Below are 23,020 nucleotides of genomic sequence, written 5' to 3'. Positions count from 1 at the left end.
TGAGTGATGACCTGTAAAGAGCTGGAGAGAGAAGGACAGTGGCCGGGAACAGATAGCGAGAACCCCACAGATAACTAGGACTGTGGACTCATCTGTAAACCTGTGAATAACCCCTGTCACACCACTTTGTGTCTTGTACCAACTCCCTGCTGGCGTGTATTGCTGAACCGTACAAAGTTATTTCCAGTAAACGAGCTTCACCGACCGTTCCCAGTTTGGCTCTGAAAGTTAAATCCCGTGTGTGGGCTCTTTATTGTTAACAACTGGATTCACCGCAGAGGATGGAATGGTGGCGTCACGAATGACAAAAGGACTAAGGTAAACCACCAGTGGGTTAACCTATTTATTAGCCTGCCCTCAGCCCCTCCGACGTGTCCCTGGTTACCCTCTGGGCGGAAGACGGTAGAGCCACCTTGACAAGGCCTAAACTCTACGCCGCTGTCTCCTAGGCTGGGGGCCGCTCCTCGGACACTACAGCAGCAGCACCAATTTCAGCCGCGTGTTCAAGACACAGATAAAATTGAAAAGTATTGAGAATGTTAAAAAATAACATAAAGCTATACTTACCTATTGCATGTCTCTCTGCTGCTCCAGTCTCCCCTCACTTTCAGGGCCAGCAGTCATGTGCTTGTTGAAGCACATGACTGCTGTGGCCAATCACCAGTTTCAGTACCTGCTGCAGCTGTGGACTGGCTGCAGCAGTCACCTACTTAAATGCCCGTATCACTGCTCGGTCGGGAGGTGAGCAGAGATCGTGGGAAAGCTTGTAACCTGCAGGGCCTGGGTTTGTTAGAGGAGAGTATGAGTGTTTTATTTTGTTATTTTGCCACACACACATAAAAATACCTATGCTTGGCCCCCAGGTATTAAAATAGCCCTGATTAGCTGTGAAGTATAAGTAAATGTCCACATAAAGTCAACATGTGTGAAAATGACTGGGAAAACTAAATTGCTTGCTGTGATCACCAACGAGTCCAGGAATTTAAACACTGAAGAAGTTGTTAGCTCCAAAAAGTTCCTTTTTGTTAGAAAGATCTGCCAAAAATAAGTTGATTTAAGGTTGTCCCGCTGCTGGAAACTTTAGTGATCAGCAGAGGAACCTTGAAGAAAGTGTTCAATTCTCCTACAGCACCACCATAGGCAGGATTTAGCATTACATGCGCCCCATTGATGTCCATGGGGTGTCTAAATAACCCATGGACGTTCAGGATCCTCGAAATGCCCTAATAAGCTATCTGGCAAATATATAGTAATTTATCTAATGCAGACAACCCCTGTAACATAAAACATTATAGGGCAGCTACTGCACTACGAATTATTATCATATGAAGTAGTTGGTCAATGGACATTAGAAACTTACATATTTAACAGCCAGGAAAAGCTGAGAACCTGACCTTTTAGAAGAACTCCCCCTGGGCTCCGGTGGGAGTATTCAGTGATCTGTAAATTAGACGTCAGTAGATTCTTTTCACCCCTTGCTCTCAGGGTGGTGGATGGGTTGACATTGAGAAGTGATAGGGGCTTTTGTTACTACCTGCCTATGAATAATCTATAGCGCAAGGTCAAGGAGAGTCCTAAGCACAACATCAATGATCCGCGAGTACCTGAAAGGGTATGACGATGTTCACCGTCTCACCAACCGTCTTCATAAGTGTCTGTCTCAGGAATCGTGGGAGCCGGATCTTTGGTCGTTCTGAAAGAAGATGAAAGGTATAATAGTGCTGGTATAAATCATTAAAACAGATTAGCATGGAATAGATTGGTAGATACAGTCTTGCAACAGCTGGAGAGCCACAGGCTGGGGATCAAGGATCTGCAATTCTTCATGCATGGGGTACTCACGCATGATCTCGCGGATGGTGACGGGTTCTTTCATGGTGCATGGATCACTAGGTCCTGCCAAGTTGATTGCTCTGACCCTGAAGGTCAGTTTTTCCCCAGTGGGAAGATCTCGGATTAGACATGATGTTCTCTCAGTCAGGCCTTGCAGTGCGGGGACCCATTCAGAAGCTGCAGACAGAAAAGTAATGACTTGGTGAGGCATCATGTCGAGACACAGTAGACTGCGGCATGTAGTGTTGATTGGATTAAATGCCATGCAATCTTTTGGCACATGCACTGTTCTGCGCCAATAAAGCCAATCGGTATTAGAGCCACAGTACATGGACTCTCTGCAATTCTCCTGAACCGACCTTACATGACCACAGACACTATGGTCACCTATATTTGTTTGATGAATCTTGATGTTGCTACTGTCATTCAGGCCATAAAATGCTATTGTATTACAGCCGCATAAAAGTTGCCATGTTGTAACTTGGCACCAGAGCCAGAACTACTACATATCAGGGGAGTAGCTATAGGGGGTGCAAGGGTAGCAGCCGCTACCGAGCCTTGGAGCCTTAGGGAGCCCAAAGGCCCTTCCATCACATAATAAGACACCAGTATTATAAGTAGCACATGGTAGGTAAGGGGTCCTGTTACAGATTTTGCATTGGGGTCCAAAAGCGTCTTGTTACGCCTCTGCTGCATCTCATTGGTCAATGGTACCATATAACTGGGATTTAGCGTCTGAAGCAGGATGATACAAAAGACATTTTGTACTACCGGCAAGGATATAGAACTGGACTGTGCACCAGTGTAATATCGGTTTAACACAGCCTTGCTACTTGTAGTAATGACATTCAATTAATGAACGAGGAGTAGAGATGAGCGAGCATTGTCCTTAGCGAGTATCTCCCCCGCTCAGAAGAAAAGGTTCGGCTGCCGGCGCGGATGACAGGTGAGTTGCGGCCATGAGCAGGGGTGAGCGGGGGGGAGAGAGACATCTCCCTTCCGTTCCTCCCCGCTCTCCCCCGCCGCCGGCAGCCGAATCTTTGCGCCCGAGCAGGCAGATACTTGCTAAGGGCAATGCTCGATCGAGTAATAATTGCCCTTAGCGAGTATGCTCGCTCATCTCTAACCAGAAGTCTTAGAGTGAACACTGCTAGGTGTATGGTAATGCAGAATTGCATGGACTGGTCTAAAATAAAACAAGGTTATCATCAGAAGATGTATGTAGTGGATGGATGGCCTCATAGCAATGATAAAAATTAGGCCCCTTTCAGGAACTGCCTGACACCAACACACTCCTAATCACCTGTGACCAAGAGTCTTGGTGTCCTCCATCCCATTGCCATAGTGTCTTTCCTCTATGGTATGTACACTCTTGGTTACAATCTAGCTCCTGGAACAGGACTTTAATGCTATGCTCGCATGTAGTGGTATTTCCACTGCGGATTTTGGTGCGGGTCTGTATCAAAACCCGTATAAGTTACATGAGGTATTTGGCATGAATTTCACCCCATCATTCTGCAATGTGTGGATGGGATGTCTGGAAGTTAATTAAATGTTATGTAAGATGCTGCAGATATTCCACAGCTAATTCCACTACAGAAAATCTACAGCATTTCCTCAACCTATGAAGTACTCTATGTTGATAGGGCGACTATAACTATGCTAGCGGAGCTCAGCCTAGCCCTACCCTCTATAAAGACAAGCCAGCCCAGTAGGGTTGCCATTCCAAGACCAGTGCCATATTAATGGCCATTAAAAAAAATAATTGCTCCCTATGAGTATGACCGGACAGCAACCATGGCCACAAGTAGTTTTACTCACCAAAGCAACTCCGCTCCGGCCACTGCAGATTCTGTATGCAGAGACCCTACTCCCTCCCCTGTGGTGAGGACCGCAGACACCGGGAGAGAAAGCAGGGTCTTTGCATACAGAAACTGTGGTAGTCGGAGTGTAGCTGCTTTGGTGTATAAAACTACTTGCGGGCACGGTTGTTGCTCAAAGGCACTAATGGGGTGAACTATTTCTACTGGGGCCACTATTATTGGAGCCACTAATAGGGACACTATTGCCTTTCAGGCCACTAAGGGGGCGTGCCATTACTATTGATGGTACACTATTATTATTGTGGCCACTATTACCATTAGGGTCACTAAGGTGGCGCACCATCGCTATTGGGGCCATACTAATATTATTTGGGACACTATCAGGGGCACTATTACTATAGTGGGCATTAAGGAGGCACACTATTACTAGTGGAACCACTAAGGGGAAGAACTATGACCACTGGGACCGCTGAGAGGGGGCACTATTACTACATGAGCCACAGAAGTGACATTTTATGTTGTGATACGCCAAGCCCCTTCTTATATTGGTTGATATTTTTTGGCAACCCTACAGCCAAGGTCTACTACCTATCTGGGTGACGCCGGACTCTGTCTGCGGCTCCATTACAGCATATCGCTTGGATCTGTCATCCTTTGTTTACCGGTGGGATTATGACTTCTGGGACCTCCACCGATCCTGAGAATGAAGGGCCCGCTGTACGAGCAGGAAGAAGTTGAAGGTGCTCCTGTCTTTTTATACTTGGCATTGATGGGTGACCAGAGGTCGAACGTCCCTGATCTTAATATTACGGCAGATAGCATTATATGACGGCGATACCTTTTGCGTAATTCCTTTAAATAAGATCCGCATCAGCAGCCTCTCACTGTAACATCTTTTATGCATCTGGCACATCCTTACAGTCCTGTCACCGGATACACGGATCCCCGTTTCAGTATTTTAGAAGTGGAGAGCCTCATTGCTCTTCTCAGATATATTCTGAGCATCTGCGAATCCTCAGTTGGCCTCGCTACATGTTGGGCACATTGGAGCATGGCACTTGGGCTGCCCGCTGTGTCAGGCAGCGAACACGATAGACATAAGTGTCCTGCCCAAATCACATTAAAGCATTATCAGCACTGTGGAAGCCAGAAGTAAAAGGATCTGGTGTGATGGGGGCAGCGCGCCAAAAAAGCTCAGGTGACACCTGATTAAAGATAATAGGCGTACCAAAGCCCGGATCGCAATTAATCTGGACGTTCCTGTGCTTGTTATTGAGCTGTATAGTCTCCAAGTACAAGCAGAGCGGAGTGTTTATCATGGCAGAGTCCCAGTTCTTAAGACGAAATGAGAAACACAAGAAGATAAGCCGTTAAGCCGCTCTCTTCCAGTGTCAGGGAGTCATTGAGGTGTCCCTGTGCCTACATTAGGACTGTGCAGGAGGCGGTAAAGTTTTCTACCAGCTATTTATGAAAACTTGTCTGCGCTCCTGGATCCTTAGGTTCACCTTGTGCTGCCTCTCTATTATGGGATCAGCCGGCTGTCCTTCAAACACTTCTTACCTTCAATTTCGGGCAGACACTTATAAACCAATTCTACCACTTGCGGTTTGACTTCTCATAGTTGAATACCACATTTAGAAAGTTTGTTCATTTTTCACTCCAGCAGCCAAGAAATGACAAATCGGATAGAACTGTAGACTGTAGAGAGTTTTTTTTACCAGTATAAAAGAGTTAAAGTCGCATGTGTGGCGCATGAAAGTTGCACCCTTATGAAACTTCCTGGAAAGGAAGTGAAATGTGACCTTATGACTAGCTCAGAATTTCCAACTAGGCCTGGATTTCTTCAATGGTGATGAACTGGAAAGTATGAACTAAGAAGGTCTTAAGAATTAAGATGATGGATCCATGGTTAGAACCGTTGTCTTGCACTGGGGTCCCAGATTCATATCCCACCAACGGGGCCAACATCTGCAATGCGTTTGTATGCTTGCATGATTTTCCCATTTCCTCCTACAAGCCATGATATTGGTCCTAGTGTGTGTCTGAAATAGATTAACTTATCTCTCCCCCTGATTCCTCCCCGGCCTTTTCCCTCTGCCAATCCCTTCATTGGCTAACCCCTCCCAATGAATTAAAGTTGTATTCCAGGGCATTCACCCCTTGTACTATTTATGAATTCTCTTCAGGAAAGTTCATCAATAGTTGCTCGCAGGGGTCCGCCACTCAGGACCCACCACGATCATGTGATTTCAGCCCCCATACTCATTGTAGCTGAACTGAATTTTGACAGCTCCATCCTCATTGCGATTGGAGCTGGAATTGTCAAAGGATGCTCTGACCGTAATGAGGAGCGGGAGAAGTAATAGGAACCGTAATGAGGAGTTATACCTTCTATTACACTTCCGGTTCTGACTGCGCTGCTGACAGAACGGCCAATACCTGGCCTGAGTGCAATAAGTGCAGGGGCTGAGATCAACTCATCGCTGGGGGCCCCAACTGGTGGACTCCCACAGATCAGCTATTGACGACCAATCCAGAGGAGGGTGAAAGTTACAGAATATCCTTTAAAAAGTCCTGTCACCGGGTAAGTTGGATTTAGAGCTGAGGTCCGAGTCAGAGGCGGGTCGCGCCGGCCTTTCCCTGCCTGCAGCAGGCAGAGTGACAGCTCTCTCCCTATACACAAAAGGTGAGAGAACTGTCGGTCTGCATAATGCGGGCAAAGAGAAGCCGACGCGGCCCCTTATGTGACTCGGACCTCAGCTCCAAGTCAAGCTTCATTATCCTGGTGACAGCAACCCTTTAAGTCCAAACTATTATCAATGATATATGAGACTGTCCCCAATCTGTCCCTTCATACATCTCTGATCTATTATTCTGATATCTCCTCACACTAAAATCTGCAATCCTCACAAGACCTCCCCTTCTGTTCTTCTCTGGACTGCTCCTCACATAATCATCTCTAGGGTTTTTTTCGTACTCCCCTGCCCCCCTTATTGTATTCTGGAACTTGCTACCCCAACATTTCAGATTCTCCACCACCTTTCAAAAGCTACCCGAAGAGCCTACTGCCACTACACAGCCATGTGAGCACCTTCTACCTCACCTCCTGTCTCCATCCCCCTTTCCTTGTAGACTGTGAAACCCCTTTTACGTGGGACGATCTGTTGGGCACAGATGCCCAACAGGTTGTCTCAGAAATAATCGTTCCTGTGCTTTTACACATGAACGAGCATTATTAATGAATGGAAGTGGGATCGTCCGGCCCGCCCACCCACATTCATAATAAACAGGCAGTCATTCATGAGTGACTGCCTATTTACACGGGTCGATCTGTCGTTTAATGTAAAGGCACGCCCCGACTGAACGACAAATGAGAATTTGTTCACTTCTTGTTTGTCGTTCAGTTTCTGCATGCAGAAAACTGAACGATAATTGTTCAAATTTCCACTGGATGCCCGAGTAAAAGGGCCGTAAGCCCTTGTGGGCAGGGTCTTCCCACCCACTGTACTAGTCTATATAAGCAACAGAGATAAATACATAATAAAAAGGCAACTGATTTAATCACTTACCACCCTTGCAGTACTCCACCATATATCCATCCAGCCCGGCGGCACCGATTCTTTCTGGGGGTCTCCATTTCAGTGTAATGCTGGTGTCCGACACATCCTCTACTGTCAGCAGAGTGGGCTCACTTGTAGGAGCTAAAAAAAAGACAAAGGAAATTAAACTCTTGGGATCTTATTAAGTGGAGTCAGGTCCAGCCTAATCGGCAGAGGGTTTGTTCCATCAGTAGTCAATAGCAAATGTAAATCATAAGAGGCCCTCAACATAGTAATAACCCGTCTCCTGATATCACACTGATACATAAGGGCTCATACGCACTGCTGTATTAGGGCTTGGAGCGGTAATAAAGCACCTATAGAAGTCTATGGGACATATTTCCTATATGAAATCAGAGCACAACAGAGTATATCATATTATGCAGGTCATCCCCGTAATATGCCACCGTACATAAAATTTACCCTCATGGAGTGCCTATACGGTACGGAGATGTAGCGGATTTGCTGTGTGCATTAAAGCAACCCAACGGTTTTGGGACAAAGTTATATCCTGGGACCGAATGAGTGACAGTATATTTATTACTTGTTCTCATTCTTCTCTACCAATGTCCCTCCAATCCACCGATTCAGATCCTCTTTTCAGCCATCCAAGATGGCCACTGCAATTTTCTAGCTAACTAATGCACCCTGTGCACTTGCTCTCTAATTGGCCAATACTAATCACATGAGCATCTTTGGCTAATCAGAGAGCAGGTAGTCTAACACTACTAATGCACTGTGGGGATTAGGTAGTTTAAAGATTGCGTTTGCCATTTTGGACCTGGAATTAGTGGATCAGAGGGGCATCAGCACAGCAGGTAATATTAACTGTCCCCTGTGGCCCCAGGACAAAATTTTGTCTCAAACCCTGGAGAGTTACTTTAAGCCTAAAAGTCAGATTGCAAGTTGGATTTTTGCAAAATTGTAGTATTAAAAAAAGTCTTTCTACTGCAAATCATCTGAAATTGCCATCTAAATCTTCATCTTCTAGTCTAAATACATCATTTACAACTTTATCAATTGATATAGATACAACAGCATGGTAGAAAGTCCACGGTTCTACACAGCAAAACCCACTTGCGACTAAAACTGCACCCAACCATGGCAGCCAATGGCTACACAATCTTGCTGTGGCTGGATGCTTTTCCTGAACGCAAGCAGTTTTTGCTGTATGGACATAAGGGAGATGGAATAATACCTCTGCAGCGCCATCTGTTGGAAGGCAGCAGAGGTATTGTTCCATCTCCCTTATTTGCATATTACCCTGAGGGGCATGAATGGCCTTATAAGTCTCCCCACTCACTCACCTTCTAGGTGCTCTCCCTAAGGAGAAAAGGTAGCGTTCCTGACTTGCTTTATGGAAACACAGCCTTACAATATTCATTGTGGAAGAGTCAATTAATATATATAATTCTCAATGCGCTTGTAATACTAAGTGCAGGGATAATATAATATGACATTATGCTCCATTGAGGTGACTGAGTGGAGATCTTACGGACATCGGCTGTATTGAATTTTCATGTCTATGACCCCTCTACATACATTAAAGTCCAAGCATGCGGTAAGTCCATATATTGAATACTCACCTGTGGGAATAGCTCACACTGCAACATATATCACCGTGATCCACTGCGATATGTGCATAGCAGAGAACCCCTATAAGTAATAAGTTATACCAATGGTGTCCATCATGAGAAGGATATCAAACTTTCACCGTATGTAGCTATACAGATGTAGCAGAGCTTAATTCTGCTACATCTATATAGCTACAAACTAAGCTACGCTAACTAACTAGTGTCAGATACCAAAATCAGCTCTGTTATATCTATACGTAAGCAGGGTAAGCCTATATCTTGTTTCTCCATGGCCAAACCAAAAACGTCAAATTATACCAACTACAGATAAATGATCAGATCCACTGAACCCAATTATTATCGGACCTGTACAGATGTTCCTCCTTCTTTATTAGTGTGATTATAGGGAGGAGAACGGCCATTGTGTGTTAGAAGTAATTTCCTAGTATTATAAAGTCACCTGATTATTATCTAGATCTCTACCTTCTTGGCAGCAAAATTGGTGACTGTAAGACCAGGCTAAGACAGCCATAATGTGGCTGCATTTTAGTGTCAGTATAACAGCCATAGTCCTCTGACTAGTTTTGAAAAGTTTGGTGTGGGCAGTTCAGCAAACTTTTTCAAAAAGTTTCATTCGGTCTGAATTAGTTTGAACCAAACCACAAGTTCACTAAAACCCCTAAAACTGGTGTAGAATACTGTCTAAGAGCCATAAAAGCTCTGTATCACACTCTGAGAGCATCCTACAAGGCCTTTATGGCTCTTGGACTGTTAATACACCAGTTTTCAAAACGAGTGTTGAACGAATTGAACCAGTAGAATCCTATTTGGGGTAGAACTTTGTCAATAGCTTACTTCAGGGTCATACCAAACTGAGCCTTTAGAAAAGTTCTACCCAAAACAGTGTTCTATTGGTTCGATTCGCTCAACCCTGCCTCTTACTAACTGCAGTTCTATTATACTGAATGTAACTCGCCATAACGTACTATGGCTATCCAAGTTGAGTTCTGTAGAACTGGAAGGGAATCGGGTATTGCAGCTGTATACAGACCCTAAAACACAGCTACTTTCCAATTTTGCTGCAGTTTTTGGGAAAAAGAACATGAAAATATTTCTTTCCGGTCCTTTTTCCAATATTCCGTGCAAAAACAATGCAAAAAAATGGCACATGTGATGCAGCCAACACAATACACGTTCAAATTTTTGGAATTATGTACTTCATTGCGGTACCAAAATTCTCCAGTTCGTATCCTTTATACATTTTCAATAGCATTGACTTACTAAAAAAAAAAAATACAGACTGTCAAAAAACTAGATATCTCCTTACAAACCTATAGTTTCTACCAATCTATAATGCATAATAAAATATACAACATAACACACAAGGTATAAACCACGGCAACAGCAAGAACAACATGAATCTCCATATAAAAGCTCCACAAAAGCCACCAAATCTACCAAAAGATCTCCAAATACGTCTCGAATAACCAAGGTTGATGGGACATTAAGAAGAATTCCACCAGTTGGCATCACACAACCATTCCTCCAAACCTATGATGGTTGAGTCCTCAGAACAAACAGACATGGGTTATTCCAAATGAGCAGAGATGATCCAGACCTGAAAATTCCTTTTTTTGTTTTCTGATAGGTTTTGGAGATTCCGCTTGAGAACTTTCCTCCAAACGTGACACTCGAGTCATGGTGGAACTTTTGGAGACTCCAGGTGTGTAAACCAAAGTTCCCACTCACTGAACGAATGAAAGAACTAAAGACAGGGATGTATTAACATAGGGACAGTGCGAGTATAGGGGAGGAGGGGGAGTGGAGGATGAACTCAAAAGAGACCCCTCTCCCCACCCCTTCTTATGGCAAGGAACATTTCTTTGCTGCATTCTGAGCCTTGATCCTTAACAACTCTAATGCTCTCACCTCTAAATATAGCAGCTACTTTCCCATCAGCAGCACATTTACGTAATTAAAGCCAGACAAGGAATGATCATTTCATAGAATTTATTTGGGTAGAGGATGATGTCAAAAAGTAATACAAAAAGAAAAGTTTAATCTCAACCGTTTGTATAGAGAAGTATAGGGGGGTCTTCATATCTAGACGGAACGCATGAGGATGGGCAGGTGGTGTTTTTATTAAATTTGAGTCACCCCTCTGTTATTGTGTGAAAGGTGACTGTAGGTGACATAACATTTCATGAAAATAGAAAAGACGGGAATTATCTAAACGGCACGAAGACGTTACCAGCTGTCGCAGCGAGTCTCTTAAATGTCACCACGATCTGACTCATTTGTGATATAAAAATATTATTACGCGCTACCACTTGGTCGTGTATGAAGTTTTTAAGCCACGGTTCAGTTTCAAGTCACGAAAAGATCCTATAAACCCTCTTGCCTTAAATTACTACACGGAAGATGGATTATTCTAATGGGTTGTCGTGTTTTCATAATGGCGTCACCGAGAAATGGCTGATTAAAAATTGTCCAAGTAGTTAAGGTGACCTTAGAAGCTGATAGAACACATGGCAATCTGCGATTAAAACACAATTAGAAATGTATTAACCCCTTCCAATCCACTGTCTGACGTCTGAAGACATTATGATTTAAGGCTGTACAGCTCCGATGTTGGAAGACGTCCGTCGGGGTTCTCTTACTGTATATTGCCAGCCTCTCTGCTGTTGGAGCCTATCCAACTTGTCACCTCATGCAGTACTGGCTTTAGCCAGCAGATAGCGCCGTTGGATAACGGCAGAAAAAGAGTTAGCCCCCTAGGAAAACCAGGATACAAATTGGATTGGAAAGGGTTAATGAGCTAGAAATCTCAGCCTTCATGTCTAGATCAAGGTATTGTTATGGCTCAATGGCTGTGTCTGATCAGGACTGGAGTGATGTCACGGTCCATATGCCGATGCATGTGTAGTGGCCCGAAGTCTATGTATCTGGTCCCTCCATAATTGCCATACATGTCACGTCTTCAGTGTGGATGCACTGTGCAAATTGTCTTGTCTCCAGTTATGTGTATTGCACAGCTGCAGCATGTAAGAGGTTAATGTCTGCGATTGTCTGGGATATGTCTGGAAATTGTAACCAATTGTCACGTGGTGTTGTATGATATATAGGTGTAAGAGGTGTGCAAAGGGTTGAGTTCCATTGCTTCTATGGTAGAGTGTGGAGAGAGAGTGCCGGCCACATGGGGTACCTTCAACTCTAGTTCAGGGTTGAAGGTACCACCAGGTTCCTGATGTAGAGTCACCCTCATCAGGACGAGTGCACCGCTTTTAGGTAGGGTCTCTCTGCATCAGTAGGTTAGGGCCATTCCCTCACTTTTGGTTTTGTTATACTAACGTGGGGTGCACACAATATTTATATTGTGTGTATATCCATCCTTTTAGGTCATTAAATTATGTTCGATCCGGACAAGGTGTTAGGGCATGCAGCTCGGACATAAAGGATATGAGGTGACCATGGGGCAAAACATTAATGGAGATGTTAAAGGGGTTGTGGCAAGATATAAAGTTATTCCCTTTCCACAGCATAGGGAATAACTTTATGATCAGTGGGGATCCGGGCACTGGAACCTCCAATGCTCTAGAGAATGGGGGTCCCAAAGATCCCAGCACAAAGCAGAGATCGCACATGCAGGCCTCATTCCATTAATTTCACTGGGAGTGTACAAATGTTCTGCAATATTTGGTGTTCCCAATTAAATGAATGTAGCCGTGGTGTACAATCACCACTAGAGATGAGCGAACGTACTCGTTTAGGACAATTACTCGATCGAGCATCGCTTTTTTCGAGTAACTGCCTACTCGGGCAAAAAGATTCGGGAGGCGCCGGGGGGTGGGGGCGGCGGGGTGGAGTGGGGGGTAGCAGTGGGGAACAGGGAGGAGCTTGCTCTCTCTCTCCCTCCCCCCCTACTCCCCCGCGCAACCCCCGCTCACCCCAGGCGCCCCCCGAATCTTCTCGCCCGATTAGGCAGTTACTGTTGCAGAGACTGTTCTCAGAATTGGTAGGAAGTAACTTTATAATTTGGCACAACCCATTTAAAAGGTGCCAGTACACATCAGAGGCAAGTTGGCTAAACCTGCTGATTTTGGCAGGAACTGCTAACTAGCTAATATTTATAAGGGAGTCCCAACTCTCAGATGTTAGGGTGAAAAAGGATTGGGCATGTTGAGTTTCATCCTGCCCAATCTTTTCCTCTCTGCAGGAAATTGACCTCTGCTAGAGGTGTCTGATAGCAGATTATTCCTTTATTCCTATTAAAGTGAAGAAGAATAACTAGCCAATATGTATTTAGCCAGCAGCTATTGAAGGTGTAGGGTCTGTCCAGCCCTGAAGATTGATAGCTTAACCTCAGAATAGGTCATCATAGCTGGTCGGCAGGGAGCTGCTGCCCAGGACCCCTGCTGATCAGCAGTTTTCCAGACGACTGGGTCAGCATATGGAGCTGGAAGCACACATCTCTGAAGACTTTGCACTGGCCCAGCATGCAGTTGCTGGAACGGCTCCCACTGAAGACAATGGGAGCTGTCTCAGCAATACCATGCACAGACACTGCAAAGTGTATCGAACTATGTACTCCTACCTCCATGCACTATAGCAGTGGCCCAGCGAATGGCTGATTTGTGGGATTCCCAGGTGGCGGACTCCCACCGATCAGCTGTTGATGACCTATCCTAAAGAAAGGCCATTAATCTTCAGGGCTGGACAAACCCTTTAAACATAAACTAATTCATAGTCACTGCTATGGTTCCCACTTGTCCAGTGTCACTGCTCCAGTCCTCATCGCTGGTCTTCATTTACATTATCTGCAGCAATGTTTCATAAAGACACATGATTTCTGCAGCCAATCACTGGCGTCCATGGTCTCGAGCCAAATATTGCCTGTATAATAGTGTAATAAGATGCACACACAGCAGCTGGGCTACACACAGAAAGGGTAGTGTGCTGGAAGCACCTAAATAGTGGAGGCCTTGGGTCAATTGTCCCTTTTACCCATGCCATAACTTGGCCTTAACATATGATCTTGTGTAAGAGGTGGTCCCTGTATATATGTTTTATCAAGAGTGCTATCAGGTCTATGTCTCTTTAATTCTACTACAGCTGGTGGTCCAGGAGAACCCGGAAGCAGAACTAATCTAGGCATAATCTTAGATGTTCAGTTGAGTGGCCACGGCACATAGAGCAAGTCGCTACTGAGGGAGCTCTGTTTCGATTAGTGTAGAAGGTCCGGAGGAGATTTCGCCAACACTATGGGCTACAGGACCAAATTGGTGCCAAGTCCATTTGAAGGGGAGACCGTAAAAAAAGGATTTTTGGCTATGCTTCCTGCTGGAACAACTGGGCCATCCACCATTTGTGGTTTCTTAAAGCTTGTTGGAGACATTGAATAAACCAGTTATATTGCAACATGTGGAGAGCTGGTGATTACAATTCTTTTGCCTGGGCAATACAAAGACGTCTATGTGGGCAAATGCATTTCCTGAACCTTCCGCGTACGATCAATGGCGTGATGCTGGTAAGACCCTCAGGTGCCCTGGTTCCGACAGTAGACGTAGAGCAGCAAGATGTAGATAAACCAGTTGCTGTTGGATTTGGAGTTGTCTAAGAGAGCAGCCCTGTGGCCTATGCCTAAGGCGGGTTCTTCTTTAGCCAACCCCCAGACCTGCGTTTCACTTGTATCACTAGAGAACATGATTGGGATGTTGCGTCATACAGTTCGAATGCTGATGTCTTCTACATAAGATAACTGGAGAATCTCATTATATTCAATTTAGACGGAGTTATGGCAAAAATTATTAACATATATAGTTGGGCTACAGTAAGGGGGAGTCAGTCCAACCAGACGCACTGGATAATGGCCCACTCTGTAGGCCTCCGATTGAGTCCACCTGTAATTGCCTAACATTTTGTTTGAAGTTCACCAAAGGAGAATCTACAATGGAAGTTATTGTGGCATCACTAGTGAAAGGTTCCCAAAAATTACTTTGTCTCTCTTCAATACAGTTAAACCAAAGGGCAGCGCTCTAGAGGTGTAAATTTAAATGAAAAGAGGAACTCGAAATTGGAGGTGAATTACCTGGAGGGATGGGCCTACCCAAGATAAGGGCAGGCCATCACACCTGAGGTCCATGGTGGCTATGCACAATAATAAACCAGGTAGCTCAAGTAAATCCCCCTTCGCTTAGGACATCCAAGGAGGTAGAGCATCAACGGGACATCCAAAATAAATATCGGTCGCATGTGAATATGAAACTATAAGAAAAGAAGCCCTGGCGCTCCAGATTAGAAATATCCCCTAAGGAAAAGGGGATATTAGTCACCCACAATCACAGGGATGTATTAGAGTCAGATGGCCCAGTTTTAAAGTACCATCTATGGCAAGTTGACTCTTAATACTAGCCCTGATACTACTCTGTTAGCCCCATCATTTCCTTAGGGAAAAAAAAAAAAAAAGGGGGGGGTAAGGCACATAAGAGATCCTGTTATCAATCAAAAGGAGTCTCTGTATGTGCGATAATTAGTTCACCCCTTGTGCTTAAAAGTTTATAAGAAGTGTGGATGACCTGAATTATTAACATAAGGACGTATAGAGATCCTGTTTATAACCTAAAGGATATTCCTTATATACATTAGTTCGGTCACCCATTTCGCTTTAACAAGCACAATAGAGTGAGTGGTTACGGTGCCTGTATTTACTGCCAAAAAAGAGCAGTCAAGGCGCCAGTTTTTTGCCATTAAAAATGAGGATAGTCAGTACATTGAAACTATACTGACTGTCCCTTCGGTTTTATAATTACACATATTGGTTCACGTTACAGAACCGGATACTAGACTGGCTGATAATCAGCTAGGTGTATATATGCCAGGTTCTGTAGGAAGAGTGTTGCTTGAATAAAAGAAAGATTATCCATCTTTTCTGTAGACCCGGTGATATGCATGTGTCACTAATACCACCTGAATAATCTATAGTGGATGGTATAGCTGACCCCTCAATAGGTTGTGTTAGATCCCAGGGGTCACAGAGTACACGTTTATTTTCAAGCTACGGTGCACACTACCTAGCGCTGAACCTACATTTGAGGGTATCTGAAGTTACTAATGCAACATTGCACAATTACTGGCCAATGCTGTGGTAGATTCAAACAGTGACAGATACACTCAGAAATTACAGCAGTGATAACAAGAACCAATTGTGATTGAGAAATAATTTAATAGAGGTTTTATCAAAAATTGAATAACAAGGCCTTCACGCATTTTAGTTTATTGATTAATAAAAGTTACATTTTAAGTTTATTGTTCCCTCGGTGATAGGGTCACATTATTCTCAGGGAATTTATTCTGTCTCGGTGATCAAATCTACTGAAGCTAATAACTTTCTTCCTGCCAATGTACACATGCGGATTTGTACCGCGGATTTCCGTGAGCGTGAAACAATCGCGGCATGTTCTATATTATCGTAGATCCGCCGTAAGAGGGCTCCATTGATATAAATGAAAGCGAAACCGCGGAAATCTGTGTGGAAAACGGCGATCACTCGTTGGCACTTTTTTGTTTTGATTCGCGGTACTCCTGCGGCGTAAATCCACACCACTCGTGGGCAGGAGCCCTAAAGGACCAATTTGATAATAATATAAAACAGGAATATAAAAATAAAAAAAAGATATAACTGCAGAAGTGCAACGCGTTTCGGAGGAACCAAATGCCTCCTTTTTCAAGCACATATGGGGTTTATATAATGAGGTTATATATATACAGCTATTGATATTGCCATAATAGTACTGCAGGGGGTGTGATGTAAAATTCCTGCCATTACGTCTGTGGAATCAGGCGTTACCCCTCGCTGGAAGTATACACGTGGATGACATCACTAGAGCGCACATTTTTGTGTTCCAATTTCCGGATATCCGTAGGCGATCGTATTAGCAGGTCAAATGTGAGTGTTCATACGTTGCAGCTGACACCCACCTGCAATGGTTGCGATCGGCACTCATGCTGATTGTGCTTGTTAACCCTATGACCTGATAGGAGTTAAGGAGTCCTAAACAGCCCCCTTACGATGAGATCGCAGGGTGCCGTTCGATTGTTACGGCAGCCGGGGGCCGCCATTGCAGATTGCCTATCAAGCCATGCTTATGGCGTGGCTCCATAGATTGCTAGTGAGATCACAGTATAATGTGATACTATGTAATTACATCATACTGCAGGAGAGATCAAACGATCACAAGTTCTTGTCCCCTCTGGGGAATAAAAAAAAATGGAAAAAATCAGTTTTAAAAAGTTTAATTAAGTATAAAAAAAAATTTTTCCCCATATTTATAATAAAACAATCTAAATAATAAAAAAAACAAACATTTAAAATCACTGTGTCCATATAGCTAAGGGCGCATTCAGACGACCGTACATCGGCTGGGTTTTCATGCCCAGCTGATATACGGTGTCCCTCTCTGCAGGGGGAGGAGGCTGGAAGAGTCGGGAGCAGTGTACTGAGCTCCCGCCCCTCTCTGCCTCCTCTCCACCCCCTGCAATATTTTCAATGAGGAGAGGCGGGACGGAGGCGGAGCTAATTCCCAAAACTTCGCCCCGCCCCCTTTCATTGCAAATAGTGCAGAGGGGCGGAAAGGGGGTGGAAAGGGGGTGGAAAGGAGGCATAGAGGGGGCGGGAGCTCAGAGCACTGCTCCTGGCTCTTCCAGCCTCCTCCCCCTGCAGAGAGAGACGCTGTATATCGGCCGGCGTGAATACCCGGCCGATATACGGTCGTCTGAATGCACCCATCAACCTATATAAATTTGGTATCGTAGTAATCGTACTGACCCACAGAATAAAGTTATCATGTCATTTTTGCTGCAGTGTGTACGCCGTAGAAACAAGATCCCACAGAGATGGCGGAATACGTTTTTTTCCCATTTCATTCCACTCAAAAATTTTTTGAAGTTTTTCAGTATAATATATAGTATCACTTAAAAATACAACTCATCCTGCAAAAAAACAAGTCCTCAGACAGCTACGTTGATGGATAAATAAAAAAGTAGATTTTTTTTAAACTGCGGAGGAAGAAACAAAAATGAAAATGGAAAAAAAATGGGGGCGGTCCTTAAATTGGCAATAATAGATACACAAGGAGCGAATAAAACTTGGCATAGTTAAAATGTAATAAAATTTAGGAAATATCTCAAAGGGCATATAAGACAATAAGAGGGTGTAATGCTTTATATAAAGTTGTATCTCTTTAGAACAGGCTCTCTACATCAGGCTGTAATGTTAGCTCCCTTTACTTTTAGCATTCCATATGGTGAAATCTAGCATGGTGATGGAGGGGTTAATTCAGAAGCCTATTGAGCATCTAGTATGTCTCATTTTTGTCTCCAGTTACAAAACCTGAAACTGTCCTGGTATTCATGGGTAGGTGAGGAGACGTCACATAGACATTCATATCCTGGCAGCTGGGCAGTCTGTAACAGCGGACGTCTCCATGATAATCGGGGGCACCGCGGGTGGGTGATGTGTCCACCACAAGACCCTGGCTGATGATTTCCACATCTTTCATCAATGTTTCAGTATGGAAGTCGCTCAGATCGCTGGATTTTCCCATCTAATGTGGATTCACACTGAAACTGATCCACAGAAAACAAACACACTCTCAAAACAAATCTGTTCCATCTCAGGCAGATCTGTAAATGATGAGAGTTGTGGTGATTAGATAAACGGTCTTGTCACCTGAGGCCCTAAAAGTGGTTCCCCCCCCCTTGTCCTATAAGAGGCTCTTGGAGGCTCCTTGTGTGCAGTGACCTCTTCTTCCGCTTGTGTAGAGCTTGTTGACCACTAGACGCCTCTACGACGCAGAGAAGAGATGTCACCCCGTTATCAGAGTCTGAGAGGGGCACATTATTGGAATTTGAGAAGCTGCATGGTTGTATCAATGAATTGTCCCGCATCGGCCGTTCTGACCAGACTGTTAGGAGGTGTTGGGACCAGTGAATGTTGGCACACAGGGTGATCAGGCTCAGGACACCCCCCTATAGACCACCAGTAGACAGGAGTGTTTGACCAGACTGTTAGTGGGTGTTGGGACCAGTGGATGTGTGAGGGCACACAAGGTGACCGGGCTCAGGACCCCCCTACAGACTACCAGTAGAGAGGAGTGTCTGACCAGACTGTTAGGAGGTGTTGGGACCAGTGGGTGTGTGAGGGCACACAAGGTGACCGGGCTCAGGACCCCCGACAGGCCACCAGTAGAGAGGAGCGTCTGACCAGACTGTTAAGGAGTGTTTGGAGCAGTGGATGGGTGAGGGCACACAAGGTGACCGGGCTCAGGTCCCCCCTACAGACTACCAGTAGAGAGGAGTGTCTGACCAGACTGTTAGGGGGTGTTTGGACCAGTGGAAGTGTGAGGGCACACAAGGTGACCAGGCTCAGGACGCCCCCTACAGACCACCAGTAGAGAGGAGCGTCTGACCAGACTGTTAGCAGGTGTTGGGACCAGTGGATGGGTGAGGGCACACAAGCTGACTGGGCTCAGGACGCCCCCTACAGACCACCAGTAGAGAGGAGCGTCTGACCACTAAGCGTCTGATCTTGTTTTTATTATAATTGGCTTTATGTTCAGTTTGGGCTATATCAGAAACATTGTGCAGGTGACAACTCGATCGCACGTCCTGAAAAGGCCAGTTCTATTTTTATGTTACCTTAAGGTCCCGTGTTGTAATTCTAGACTGTGCACTAGTCAGGTTCCATGGTGTGTGGTCTGCAAGTAGTGGAAGGAAATGTTCATTTATCAAGGTGAATGTCTAAATTGTGTAACAGCTGTCACTAACTTTACTCGGAGGGCACAACTTACTAAAGCAGAAGGGTTTTCCCTTAGATCTACTACCCTTTGGTCACGCTGACACGCGGAGTATTTGTTGTGGAGTTTAAATGCACACGTGAACCGTGAACCCAACCTTCATGGCCAGTATGGGACTGGGTTACTCAGGGTACACCAGTGAGAATCATTCTGGGGCCCCCTGGACGGCTACATGCAAATATTACCTGATACCCATTCACAAATTCCCCACCGTTCTACTTCAATAGAAAGGTGGTTGTGTTTGTGTGTGACTGTAATTCCACTGAAGTATATAGAGAATGCACTAGGCAGCAGTATGTGCAAATCCTGGGCGCAGCTTGTGTAGGAATAGGGACTGGGGGCCCACCTTGGCTCAGGGTCCCAAGGGGGATACGCCTATACCCCTGTGGACCAGTCTGAACCTGTTTATGATGCTACGTAGGTGTGTGTGTGTATATATATATATATATACACACATGCATACTTATATCAACTTTCTCTGTGTGACTGTATTGGTGATATAAGTAAGTGATAACAATCCTTTTGCTCGGATATTGTATATTGTGGAGAACGGACCCCTTGTAGGGGGGCTCTAGTACCCTGTTGTACTGCCTCTAGCTTGGATACAAGATGTTATACAGTGGGGCATGGAGGCTCTAGTACCCTGTTGTACCACCTTTAGCTTGGATACAAAAAGTGATACAGTTGGGCATGGAGGCTCTAGTATCCTGTTGTAGCACCTCTAGTTTGGAGACAAGATTTGATACGGGTGGGCATGGAAGCTCTTATACCCTGTTGTACTGCCTCTAGCTTGGATACAAGATTTGATACGGGTGGACATGGAAGCTCTAGTACCCTGTTGTACTGCCTCTAGCTTGGATACAAGACGTGATACGGGGGGCACGGAGGCTCTGGTACCCTGTTGTACCACCTTTAGCTTGGATACAAGATGTGACACAGTTGGGCATGGAGGCTCCAGTACCCTGTTGTACTGCCTCTAGCTTGAATACAAGATGTGATACGGGTGGGCATGGAGGCTCCAGTACCCTGTTGTACCGCCTCTAGCTTGAATACAAGATATGATACGGGCGGGCATGGAGGCTCTAGTACCCTGTTGTAGCACCTCTAGCTTGGATACAAGATTTGATACGGGTGGACATGGAAGCTCTAGTACCCTGTTGTACTGCCTCTAGCTTGGATACAAGACGTGATACGGGGGGCACGGAGGCTCTAGTACCCTGTTGTACCACCTTTAGCTTGGATACAAGATGTGACACAGTTGGGCATGGAGGCTCCAGTACCCTGTTGTACCGCCTCTAGCTTGAATACAAGATACGATACGGGCGGGCATGGAGGCGCTAGTACCCTGGTGTACCGCCTCTAGCTTGGATACAAGATTTGATAGGGGTGGGCATGGAGGCTCTAGTACCCTGTTGTACTGCCTCTAGCTTGGATACAAGATTTGATAGGGGTGGACATGGAAGCTCTAGTACCCTGTTGTACTGCCTCTAGCTTGGATACAAGACGTGATACGGGGGGCACGGAGGCTCTAGTACCCTGTTGTACCACCTTTAGCTTGGATACAAGATGTGACACAGTTGGGCATGGAGGCTCCAGTACCCTGTTGTACCGCCTCTAGCTTGAATACAAGATGTGATACGGGTGGGCATGGAGGCTCCAGTACCCTGTTGTACCGCCTCTAGCTTGAATACAAGATATGATACGGGCGGGCATGGAGGCTCTAGTACCCTGTTGTAGCACCTCTAGCTTGGATACAAGATTTGATACGGGTGGACATGGAAGCTCTAGTACCCTGTTGTACTGCCTCTAGCTTGGATACAAGACGTGATACGGGGGGCACGGAGGCTCTAGTACCCTGTTGTACCACCTTTAGCTTGGATACAAGATGTGACACAGTTGGGCATGGAGGCTCCAGTACCCTGTTGTACCGCCTCTAGCTTGAATACAAGATACGATACGGGCGGGCATGGAGGCGCTAGTACCCTGGTGTACCGCCTCTAGCTTGGATACAAGATTTGATAGGGGTGGGCATGGAGGCTATAGTACCCTGTTGTACCACCTCTAGCTTGGATACAAAAAGTGATACAGTTGGGCATGGAGGCTCTAGTATCCTGTTGTAGCACCTCTAGTTTGGATACAAGATTTGATACGGGTGGGCATGGAAGCTCTTATACCCTGTTGTACTGCCTCTAGCTTGGATACAAGATTTGATAGGGGTGGACATAGAAGCTCTAATACCCTGTTGTACTGCCTCTAGCTTGGATACAAGACGTGATACGGGGGGCACGGAGGCTCTGGTACCCTGTTGTACCACCTTTAGCTTGGATACAAGATGTGACACAGTTGGGCATGGAGGCTCCAGTACCCTGTTGTACCGCCTCTAGCTTGAATACAAAATGTGATACGGGTGGGCATGGAAGCTCTAGTACCCTGTTGTACTGCCTCTAGCTTGGATACAAGACGTGATACGGGGGGGCATGGAGGCTCCAGTACCCTGTTGTACCGCCTCTAGCTTGGATACAAGATTTGATACGGGTGGACATGGAAGCTCTAGTACCCTGTTGTACTGCCTCTAGCTTGGATACAAGACGTGATACGGGGGGCACGGAGGCTCTAGTACCCTGTTGTACCACCTTTAGCTTGGATACAAGATGTGACACAGTTGGGCATGGAGGCTCCAGTACCCTGTTGTACCGCCTCTAGCTTGAATACAAGATACGATACGGGCGGGCATGGAGGCGCTAGTACCCTGGTGTACCGCCTCTAGCTTGGATACAAGATTTGATAGGGGTGGGCATGGAGGCTCTAGTACCCTGTTGTACTGCCTCTAGCTTGGATACAAGATTTGATAGGGGTGGACATGGAAGCTCTAGTACCCTGTTGTACTGCCTCTAGCTTGGATACAAGACGTGATACGGGGGGCACGGAGGCTCTAGTACCCTGTTGTACCACCTTTAGCTTGGATACAAGATGTGACACAGTTGGGCATGGAGGCTCCAGTACCCTGGTGTACTGCCTCTAGCTTGAATACAAGATGTGATATGGGAGGGCATGGAGGCATGCTGGTTCTGTATGGTTTCCTGCAGCATATTGCTCCACATTTGCTGTAACTGAGCCTCCACATCGTGCAAATTTGTAGATTATTGAAGTTGGCGTCCCAGATGGTCCCTTACATGTTCTATTGGTAATAAATCTGGTGACCGGGCAGCCATGGAAGTGTAAAAATGTTGTGGGGGCTCCTGTGACCCCCTTGTGTGTGCGGCCGAGCATTTTTCCGCTGCAAGCCAATACAATGGCCCCTCAGACCATCACACCACCTGGATACATCACTGAAGACG

The 23,020-nt window shown here is 45.5% G+C and overlaps 1 protein-coding gene across 1 annotated transcript in view; it reads right to left on the bottom strand.

The window, feature by feature from the left end:
• MYBPC3 (myosin binding protein C3) overlaps positions 1-23,020 on the bottom strand; it is a 215,067-nt gene that overhangs the window by 15,803 nt on the left and 176,244 nt on the right. The window contains exons 24-26 of the mRNA XM_066583331.1: positions 7,226-7,357; positions 1,843-2,010; positions 1,605-1,693 (exon numbers count right to left, since the gene is read on the bottom strand). Of these exons, the coding sequence (XP_066439428.1) occupies positions 1,605-1,693; positions 1,843-2,010; positions 7,226-7,357 (389 nt within the window). The remainder of the gene's footprint in view (positions 1-1,604; positions 1,694-1,842; positions 2,011-7,225; positions 7,358-23,020) is intronic.

Source organism: Eleutherodactylus coqui, chromosome 11, assembly GCF_035609145.1.
Source record: "Eleutherodactylus coqui strain aEleCoq1 chromosome 11, aEleCoq1.hap1, whole genome shotgun sequence".
NCBI classification, from domain to species: Eukaryota; Metazoa; Chordata; class Amphibia; order Anura; family Eleutherodactylidae; genus Eleutherodactylus; species Eleutherodactylus coqui.
The sequence above is the reverse complement of the archived record's forward strand: the minus strand, read 5'-3'. Positions and strand labels throughout refer to the sequence as shown.